The 9,939-nt window shown below is 43.4% G+C and overlaps 1 protein-coding gene across 4 annotated transcripts in view; it reads right to left on the reverse strand.

Annotated features, from left to right (window-relative positions):
• Window positions 1-8,970, reverse strand: part of GLIS3 (GLIS family zinc finger 3) — a 506,378-nt gene extending 497,408 nt beyond the window's left edge. For 2 of the 4 annotated variants that reach the window (XM_027105788.1, XM_027105792.1), the window contains exon 1: window positions 8,376-8,484. Coding sequence is in view for 1 of the 4 variants with exons in the window: in XM_027105791.1 (XP_026961592.1) it covers window positions 8,376-8,697 (322 nt within the window). In the remaining 3 variants the exon portion in view is untranslated. Of the gene's footprint in view, window positions 1-8,375 lie in introns of all 4 variants that reach the window. The other 2 variants (XM_027105791.1, XM_027105789.1) reach the window with 2 other exon arrangements.
• Window positions 8,971-9,939: the final 969 nt, after the last annotated feature.

Below are 9,939 nucleotides of genomic sequence, written 5' to 3' on the forward strand. Positions count from 1 at the left end.
TTGTATAAACAAACACCAATCGTGTAAGTCATTTTATTGGCAACAATATAAACACAGCTATATTAGATGTCACCAATAAATCAAAATTATTCTTGTCTGCAATTTTAACAAGAGGAAAGTGCAAACATGTGCCTGTGAAGCTGGAGGATACTATAGAGGAAATGCACTGGATGCATACAATATCATTTCTCTAAACTTAAAGTATATTAAGTAACCAGCAACAAAGTTTAGTTGATCATTTCCGTGTTTTCATAACTTTATACAGTGAGACTGACACTCTCACAGACTTTACAACAGAGGTCACACAGAAACAGGGATGGAATAATTCCACATTTGGGATGTGGAGTGGAAACTTGGGGAGGTTACACCTTGTAACTAGTACATATAGACCGTATAGTCACTTGGGCACTCCCAAGGTCTAATATATGTAATTCGAGAATATTAACATATTTATTTTGAATACTAAGATGTTTATAGCTATTACTCAAGCAATATAATCACCAATAAAATGAAATCAAAGAAGTTTAGCTTTGAGTTATACCATACTTTACTTAAAAGTATGAACACAAATCAGTGTTCCCTTCAGAAATTCAAGACCATTCTACCAAAGACCACTCAGAAAAGATTATATAATGAACTTATGGATCCCATCTAATAGAATTCCTGACTCTGTTTTAATCTGTGATTACAACTCTTTGCTATCGAATTAGAGATATACACATTTTAACTTTTTTATATAAAATTTTCTTAAAAATAAAAATAATCTTCCCTAAATTTATAGAGTAAAATATCTGGCAGTGCCTTTTTAATCAAATTTAGTGGCTACGATACTAAAAATGTGGGTAGTCATTATGGACAGGACACTGAGGAAAGGAAGGAAAGGGAAAGGGAGAAGAGGGACAGAAAGAAGGAGAGAGAAGGAAGGGGAGGGGAAGGCAGTGCTAAAAAATGACCAAATCTAATGCAGGAATTTATTCTGTAGTTAGTTAATCCTAACTTAAAAATCAGAAGCAGCATTGAGAACATTCCACACGATGCTAGTGATTACGGATATCTGGAAGAAATATAGAACCTTCAAGAAAATACTGCTGGAGGGCATTATTAGAAGTTCAATAACCTCTCTTAGAATCTACTTTCCACACTTCAATGCATCTATGCAACTCTCATATCCCCCTAACTTACTAAATGTCACTATTTTTAGTAGCAATTACCTACAAGTGTTTCATCAACTTTGCCTCAGTCATGAACTCATCAATGAGTACAGAAAGTTCTAGAAAAATATGGCCCTACCAAAAAACGGCAACAGAGAGGGGGATAGTTAGGGATTCCCTTAGTCAGCTGCAAGAAATCACACACAATGAGAACGAACTTGAAACCAAAAAGATTTTTGAGACAAACATAGGTAAGTTCAGAAAGGTAACCATGCCTTGGCCCATGCATTGGCCCAAGGTGAATATGGGCCATAAGTTCCTAGATCTATGTTTAACAAAGTAATGTTTCTAAAGCACTGTTTTTCAAATTGACGGCAATCCATTGGTGAGCCCTGAAATCAATTATTCAATGGCAAAACATTTTTTTAATGAAATAGAACCAACTAGAATAAAACAGAAGCTATCAATGTGCATCAAATATATTAATGGTTAAGAATTGTTTCCTTTTAATGATTTGTGGGTGTATATGTCTGCATATCTATATGCATATAGTGTATTCTGGGTAAGATGAAAAATATATTTTCTGGTGGGTTGCAGACAAAAAAGCATAAAAGCTACTGTTATGGAAGCATTTGGACTATCTGCCTGCCCAGGTACTTAACAGGAATATCTGTAGACATAGACAGAATTAAACAACCAAAGTAAAACAAATACCATAATATAGCCGTAATAAAGAAAAGATCTAAATGTTTGACATTTTTAGCTTTATGAAAAATAAGGTTTAAATCACACAAAGCTACACTCCTACCACTGTTATCTTTCACTTTATCTTTTATTTAGCATCAACTGATCAACTGTGCTCTACAAATATCAATTAACCAACTGACTACCAGAATCAGGATCAAAATGACTGACAATTTTATATCTTCCTTGTTCTAAAGGGTACATGACCTTCCCTGGAATAAAACTTCACTTTTACAGTGATAAAGAGGGCAAGTATAAATTAACACATAACTGCCTTTGAGAACTGACTTTTTTTTGAAATCTGTTCTTAATACGAGTTAACCATCAGATCCTATGAAGAGGAATTTGAAATGGAAAAACGAACACATTCCCAGTGATGTCACCACTGAATTAATTACCTGAATTGCAAAGAGTGAACAAACACCACATGGCCATGGTTTGAGACACAAAGCCTTCTTCAGAAATATAAAAGAAAAGTAACTGGCTGGAGATTTTTCTTTAAAAAAAAAAAAATCCATCCTCACACAAGGAGATACACAGGTTGTAAAATACGGCAAATGAAAGTGCATTCTTTGTCACCTAGTATGTATAAATAACTACTCAGCCCATATGAATAGCTATTTGCAAAGCTAAAACTCACTATATGTTCAAAAGGATAATAAACATCTACCTATGGAAGATTCTAGAAATAAATTGAATTTAGCACTCATTAAACCAAATATTCAAATATATTAAATTATCCCTATCACTTGTGTAACTGAGTGATTTCTTTCCTTCAGTGTAGTTAGTTATTCCTTAAAAGTAACCAATGTAACTATTTTTAGCTGTTGGTAGACAGAAGTTTTATACAAGTTAAATTATGTTCACTGACATCACTGCAGAAGTATGAATGTCCACAACAATGACTAGGCCCTTAACCAACATGACAACATATTTATTTAAAAAAAAAAAAAAAAAACCCTACATGAATGACTCAGTCAAGTTACAGACAGAAGTGGAATCTATTGGTCATGCTGCAAAGGTTGAGAAAACATTAATCCATTTCTTCACACACAGGAATAACAAGAATTCATATATAGGCCTGGCATCTGGTTACTTTTGTGTGTACAGTATTCAGCAGGCCTAGAAATGAAACTTCATAGATCTGGCTCAGAACTTCTGAAATAACTGACAATGAGAAAGCCTGACCTTTTTATCAAGGAGCCTGGGACGGGGTCTGATCTTGCACTATAATCCTATCTGCCCATCTGCAGTTCAGCAAGGCTTGCTGCACCTGAAGGAATGTGTAGTTGTTCCCATTCTTGGCCTGAAGAGATCATGTCAGACAAGAATGGCCCCCACCAGCTTTCTTTACTTCAAGTCTGCTTTCAACTACTTAGAGCCTTCATGATTCCAGTTTTACAAATAAATCCCCTGATTTTGTTCCCACAGTAGAAAATGATTAGATCCTTGTTTCTGTTCATCCTACATACTGCCTTTGAGTCCACCTGAGTGGTGTTTCCCCTCCTCCCTTCTTTTGCCCTCTGTTTCCCCAAATCCAGATTCTATTCAACCTCCAGGCCCACCCCACCTTAGGCCTTCTCTGATCCTCTCTTAATCCCTCTGTCTCTGATCTGTAAAATGGTGAGAATTACACTGTTGTACCTAGTTCACAGCATTACAGAATATTAAATGAGATAATGCACGTTACTTGTTTAGCACACTGTCTGGTACATAGAAGGATCCAATAAATGTTGACTATTTCACTCTATGTACACCTCCTTTAACATTCATAACTTTCTGCATTACCTTATAGTTATTTGCCTATGTTTCATCTTCCTGTCTAAATTCTAATTTCATTAAGTTTTAGGACTGTGTCTAAATTACCTCTGAACTCTCCCCAGCCCTTAAAGGTACACAGATTATTTTATATTATACCTTTATATTTATATTTTTCACACTACCTGTGTCACACATATTGACTTTTCATATACATTTATGCACATATATTTATTATATTTATAGTTATCACACTGTACTGCTTATTTATACTGAAAAGCATAGTATAAATGAAATATATAATTATATATTTATACATTAATATCCTATATTTATCATTTATTGCCTGAATAAATATAGTCTAAGTAAGGTGTGACCATAAAATCATGAACCTTACGCTCTGTGCCTTGTTGAACCAGTTTAATTACAGTTGTGTGCTTCCTGGTCTATTCCTCCCAGTCTATTCCTTTCTTTATTAGAACAAAGCAGCATAAAAACTCCATCTCACTCTTCTGAGCCGGCATATTATTCTTGTCTTTACCTTGGCATACTCGTGAACAATGAGAAATCCTAACTAAAAGTCACAAAACAAATACAGTCATTTCAGTACTTTCACCCAGGCGCTTCTTTGCGTGTTGGGGGAGTGGGGGGGGGGTGTGCTATCCCTAACAGAGAGACTGCCGAATGCATTCTGGGCTGTCACGGTGGTAGCTGCTCCTCAGCATTCTCCTTGCTCACCCTAAGCTGGCTTCACTCATGTTCAGTCTCCCTAATCAGACAGTCATTAGGATGGAGAATAGGGCTTCTGCTTCTGTCAGCGTTTTTCCTTAATTCTGTCATATTAAGTAACGCCTGACCAACCAATTTCTGCAAGCCAAAATGTTCCCCTAAACTTTAAAGGGGAGTCCAAATTATTTGACCTACTAAAAGGTTGTTATATCAGCAAAAGAAGCCAGACCCAAGGGTGCATATTGAATTATCCCATTTACATAAGGTATTAAAAAGACGGGCAACATTATTACATCTCGTAGAAGTTAAGGCAGTCATTACTCTTGAGGAGAACACAGTGACTGGAAGGGCTGGGGGAAGACAGTGATGAGAAGAGAGTAAGAGTGATGTTTCTGGGGTGTTGGTAATGTTCCATTTCTTAATCCAGATGCTAGTTATTCAGTTGTGTTCAGTTTGTGAAAATTCATCAAGCTTAAAATGTATGTACTTTATCAATATTTTATTTTATCTCAATAAAAATATTTTATCTCAATAAAAATTTTGGACTTTGTGTCAACTCTGCCTCAAGTAAGTGGAAAACTAGGAAAACTTGGAATTTGAGCATCTTTTAATCAAACTACATGTTAATGTCATTTCAAAGACTTTATTGTAAGTTTTATCCTCCTGGAAAGAGTAAGGCAGCATGGTTATATTGCACAGATTTCCTATGTGCCGTTTATTTATGTTTTAAATTTATTTTCAGTCCTGATTGAGTCTATGAGCCAACCAAACTTTAAGAAAAGTTAAATGTTAAATCTTGTATTTCAATCTTCCTTATAATATCCTCTACAGAAAATAATTACACAGAAAATGACTTCTCCAAGGAAGAGAATGTGCACAGGATGCCATTTCCTGAATTATCTCCTTCAAGAAGTACTCCTTCTATACTCTGGAAGAACTACAAATTAACATTACAACTCCAGAGATCAATAACTACAATATGAGAGAGACAACACCGGAAAGAATGTCCTCAAATTAATTTACTAGCAGGAAAGAACACTCAGAGAAAAAAGACTAAGAACACTGAGCTCTCTTCTGAAATGATGGAAAGACCACTTTCTGCCATATAAATGAAGGTAGGGCTGGTACATGATCAGTTCCTCCCAAGCAAACCAACCGACCCCCCAAGTATTCAATTTCTGACAGACTCTTTACTATTAAGGAACTTGTATGTTATTGGGAACCAGAGAAAAGATGCTCTCTCAAACTGGCCTAATGTGAACCAAGGAGAGATGGAGTTACAGCAGCAATTAGATTTAACTATTCACACTGCAGGATTACTGAGTCCTCTGGGTAACAAAGGAAAGGACTTCAACTACCAACAAGGAAAGGTGTTTGAAAGTAACTGGAAAAGAAATCCCCACTCTTCCTTTCCAAGGTAGTGTTAGGGCTAATCTGGCTGCATAGACAACTAGTGAAAACATATGAAAACTGTAAAGCATTCAAAGGCGATCATTAAACTTCAACAGTTCCCAATTGCAAAAATAACATCACACTCTCCTGTCTCTAAGTGGCTTCAAACAGTCATTGTGGCAGATCCTTTTTCTACAAACTTTTGCTGGTTGCAGCTGTTTCACACTTCACTGTAAGCAAACTTGAAGGAGGGAGAAAAGAAGGAATGGGAAAATTTAAACCAATACAAATCAATTTTATACAAAAAAAAAGTTTCCCCATTTATGTAAAAAGGGAGGTCCAGTCAGAAATGCTACAGAGAGGGAAACAGACGTCTGGCTAACTCCCAAGGCAGAAATCATGACTCATCAAAGCTTTCAGAAGGGACAGAATGAGACTCTGCATTTGTCTTGAGTTCACCTTCAGGCCAAGGAATGCTCTCTGAACTGGGAACTGGGAAACTTGATTGTCTGCCCTGCGACTGTGACAACTGGCTCTGAGGCCCTGGGCAAAACTCCTAAAACTCTCTGGGTCTCAGTTTCCTCATCTGTAGGTGATAACCAAGATCCCATCATACTTGAGATTCCCTCTTTCCACAACCTAAAGGGAACTGGTCCACTGGGGGGAGCTGCAGAACATTCCTCTTCTCAAACTCCAGAGCCCCGGGCCCAAACTCTGGGGCGACGCTATGTCCTACAAGTAGGTGGGGAGAGGGTGCAAAGCCCTCTTCTCTGCAAGAAGGGGCCGCAATTCCTGCTATCAAGTCCCTGCGTTTCCGGAAGTACCCTCCACCCCCACCCCCTGCCCTGGGTTTAGATGCTGCAGGGATGAGGGCCCAGCTGATGTCCGGGAAAGCCTAGTAAGGGGGTGAGGAATACCGAGGTGGGGGGGCTCTCCAGCCAGGAGGAGGGCTGGAGAGATCGGGAGAGGTGCCGGGGACCCGCCGGGCGAAGGAGAAGCGTGTGGGGCAGGACAGGAGAAGGGCAGCACTTATCTGCTCATGACCCCCCTATCTTGGCCACCGGAGATCCGAGGCCCATGCCCCTGGGCTCTCTGGCAAGGAGTGAGGGGCGGGTCCGGGGAGGCAGAGGCGACAAAGCCCTGCTGGGGACGCGCTGCTGCGACCCCGTTACTCCCTGGCCGCCTCTGCCCCTAACCCTCGGCCTTGTCCGCAACCGAGCGCAGCAAAACAAAACAAACTCGTGCAGGCTTCCTGTTGTGCAACCCAGTCCTGAGTAAGTCGGGGCCGAATGAGCGCTGCGGCTGGCCCGCGGCTGGGAAGTCCAAGAGGCAGGGAGCAGCGCGCTGCCCGGCCCAATCCCGGATCCCGAGGAAGTCGCAGCCTGCTCGCCGCTCCCGGGAGCGCACGCTCCCGCCGGCCCGAAGCCCCCACCCAGCTATCGCCCTAATCCTGTTCTTTCACTTCTTGCCTCTTAGACACCCCCAAGTCGAGGGTGCGACTCGGGAAGCCAGAAATGACCTTTCAGAAAGTTTCTCCCTACAGGTACCTAATTGAATCATCCATAGGATGACAAATCCGTCAGGGCCAAGTTTTCCAGACATTTGGGTGACTTCCTCATCACCGAAGTGACTTGTCAGCTCCAGTGAGTAACTTGGAAGTGTCGCTCTGGGCAAGGTGTGTGTTTAGGAGAAAGCCGGCTGCTCACTCACGCTTTCCAGAAAGCGGCCTCGGGCGACTTCAAAATACACACAGGGTCATTTATAGGGACTGGAGTTGTGCGCAGGACAAAGTCCCCGAGACTCAGACATTTCCCAAACAGTGCTGACATTTTGTCGGGCCCTATAAAAATGTAAATGTGAGGTGACAAACCTAGTGGGGAGTGTGCGCGTCTGAATCTGTGCATTTTGCGGCGTGGGTTTATAGTTATAGTTACAAGACCTGGCGGCTGCGAGTCGCTGGACCCGTCCCCACGAGGAGTTAATGTACCCCCTACCGGAGGACCTCCGGAGCAATGGGGAGGGACATGGGCTTGGGTGAGGCACAACATGGAAAACAGCCTTCGTTAGAGCTCCACAAACACGTGGAACTGGCAAAGGCAACTAAAGCCCCGTGAGCGCGAGAGAGACCTCATGTCAACCCATCAGTTCCCACTTCTCCAAAGTTTCCCTTCAGTGGGGACTCATGGGTGGCGTGCACAACCATGCCCTTGCGTTCCGTAACCTGCCCTAATTTTGTAGCCTTCTGGACCCTGTAGTTTAGAAGAAAAGCCAAAAACAAAAAAAGTCTTCCTCATTAGAAAAACTTTAAAACCTTGTTGATTTCCTCTCCGTCTTCTTCAGTCGACGCTTTCAGACAACTGACAAGAACACGGCTTGACTCCTAATTGAGAATTGTTATCTATCTCAGTAAACAGACCTTCTAGAGAATCTGGGTGTTGGAGTGCACGTATTCTTAAACCTGAGCGAACGCCACACGCTCAGCGTGGAAACAGTTCTAATACCTAGTTTGTATCTCTGAGCGTTGCAACTCCCCCACATTCTCAAGCGCCCGGCTTCTCCCGTCTCTCGCCTGCGAGCAAAGTTCCTATGGCATCCACTTACCAGGTAACCGGGATTTCCACAACAAAGCCTGGCGTGCGGGTCCCTTCCCCCGGCCAGCCTGAGCGAGTGACAGCGGGCGGCCAGCGCTGGCGAGGAGAAACTTGGGGCTCCAGCCCTTCAGCGCGCTCCCCCGGCTCTGCCTCCTTCGGAAATGAAAACTCCCATCCAAGCAGGGGGACAGAGCGCGGAAACCCGGCCCAAGTGCCGTGTGTGCGCGCGCGTGTGCTAGGGCAGCGGCGGCAGGGGGAGGAGGGGGCAGAAGTGGGGTGGCTGTACCCTCGGCATCAGCACATTCTGCCGCCCCCTCCCCGCGCGCATACATACACACACACACACACACACACACACACACGGAGCAAATAATATCTTTAAAAAGTTGAGTTTCGACTTTGTGCCTCGCGCGTCCTGTTCATCCTCGCCCTGGGCCTGGGGGTGCGTCTGGGGGCCGGCGCGGGATGCTGGCTAACTGCTTTCGGCGGGTTCTGTCGGGAGGACGCTGGTGCGAGCCTAGACGGCTGCGGGCAGCGAACGGGGCTGCGGGGAGGGGCAGTGGTGGCGGCCCCAGCGCTAGTGCCCGTGCGCGCCACGCTCTGGGCTGCCCTGGCGGCGCAGTGTGGACGCGGCTGCAGGGAGAGGGGAAGGGGGAAGAGGGAGGGAGAGAGGGAGGGAGGGAGGGAGGGAGGGGGTGAGGGAGGGAGGCGGCCTGGGAGGAGAGTGGATGTGTGTGCTGCCGCCGAGGGCCGGCCTGTAGGCAGCTGCTTCCTGAGTGTGAGCGCGGGAGGGGGAAGGGGGGACGGGCTCGCTGGTCACCAGGCTGGCCAATTCGAAGGCCGAGCTTGTGTCTCCCTCTCGACGCGATCAAGCACATAGTCCTTCCCGTGCGCCAGGGAGTCAAAGAACTCCAGAACCGGCTAACAGCCGGGAGACACTTCACCTTCTTGGGCCTTATTTATTGAACGGGTTTTTTTTTTAACATGCAAAAGCGTCAGCATTTCGACAAGAGTTAATGTCAAAGCATAAACAAGTTAAATAAAAAAACACGCAGTAGTAAAATGGAGAGAAAAATTAAAAAGTGGAAAATGGCAAAAGGGTCTTTCTAATATACAGGATTGAAGGCACATAACTTGGAAAATGGATAGGTGAAGATGCCTTTGGCAACTTTTTAAAGTAAAGAATAAGCAGAAAAGAGAGGAAGGTGATGGAAGTGTTACAAGATGTAAAATTCTAAACACGGGCTGCTAGGAATGGAGGCACATTCCCTGCATATGTTGCACCTATATAGTGGACCATTCTTAAGAATCCAACATCCTCAACTTCATACCCCACCTAAGCTGTGACCCCAGTCCTTCTGCTTGGTTTGGTCAGAGACCTCAAGAGGCTGTCCCCAGAAAGCCAACTGTTAATGGTTCCCTACATGTACTGCCACAGATGCGTGGACTTCCACCTTGGGAGTCCACGCATCTGTGGCAGTATGTAAGTAAAGCACACAGTATTCTCCAGTTAGACCTTTCTACAGTGAGAATATTATTCACCCTCATGAATGAGGATATCTCAAGACACTTAG

Source organism: Aethalodelphis obliquidens, unplaced genomic scaffold (assembly GCF_003676395.1).
Source record: "Aethalodelphis obliquidens isolate GAN/ISIS:26980383/991018 unplaced genomic scaffold, ASM367639v1 scaffold7, whole genome shotgun sequence".
Classification (NCBI taxonomy): Eukaryota; Metazoa; Chordata; class Mammalia; order Artiodactyla; family Delphinidae; genus Aethalodelphis; species Aethalodelphis obliquidens.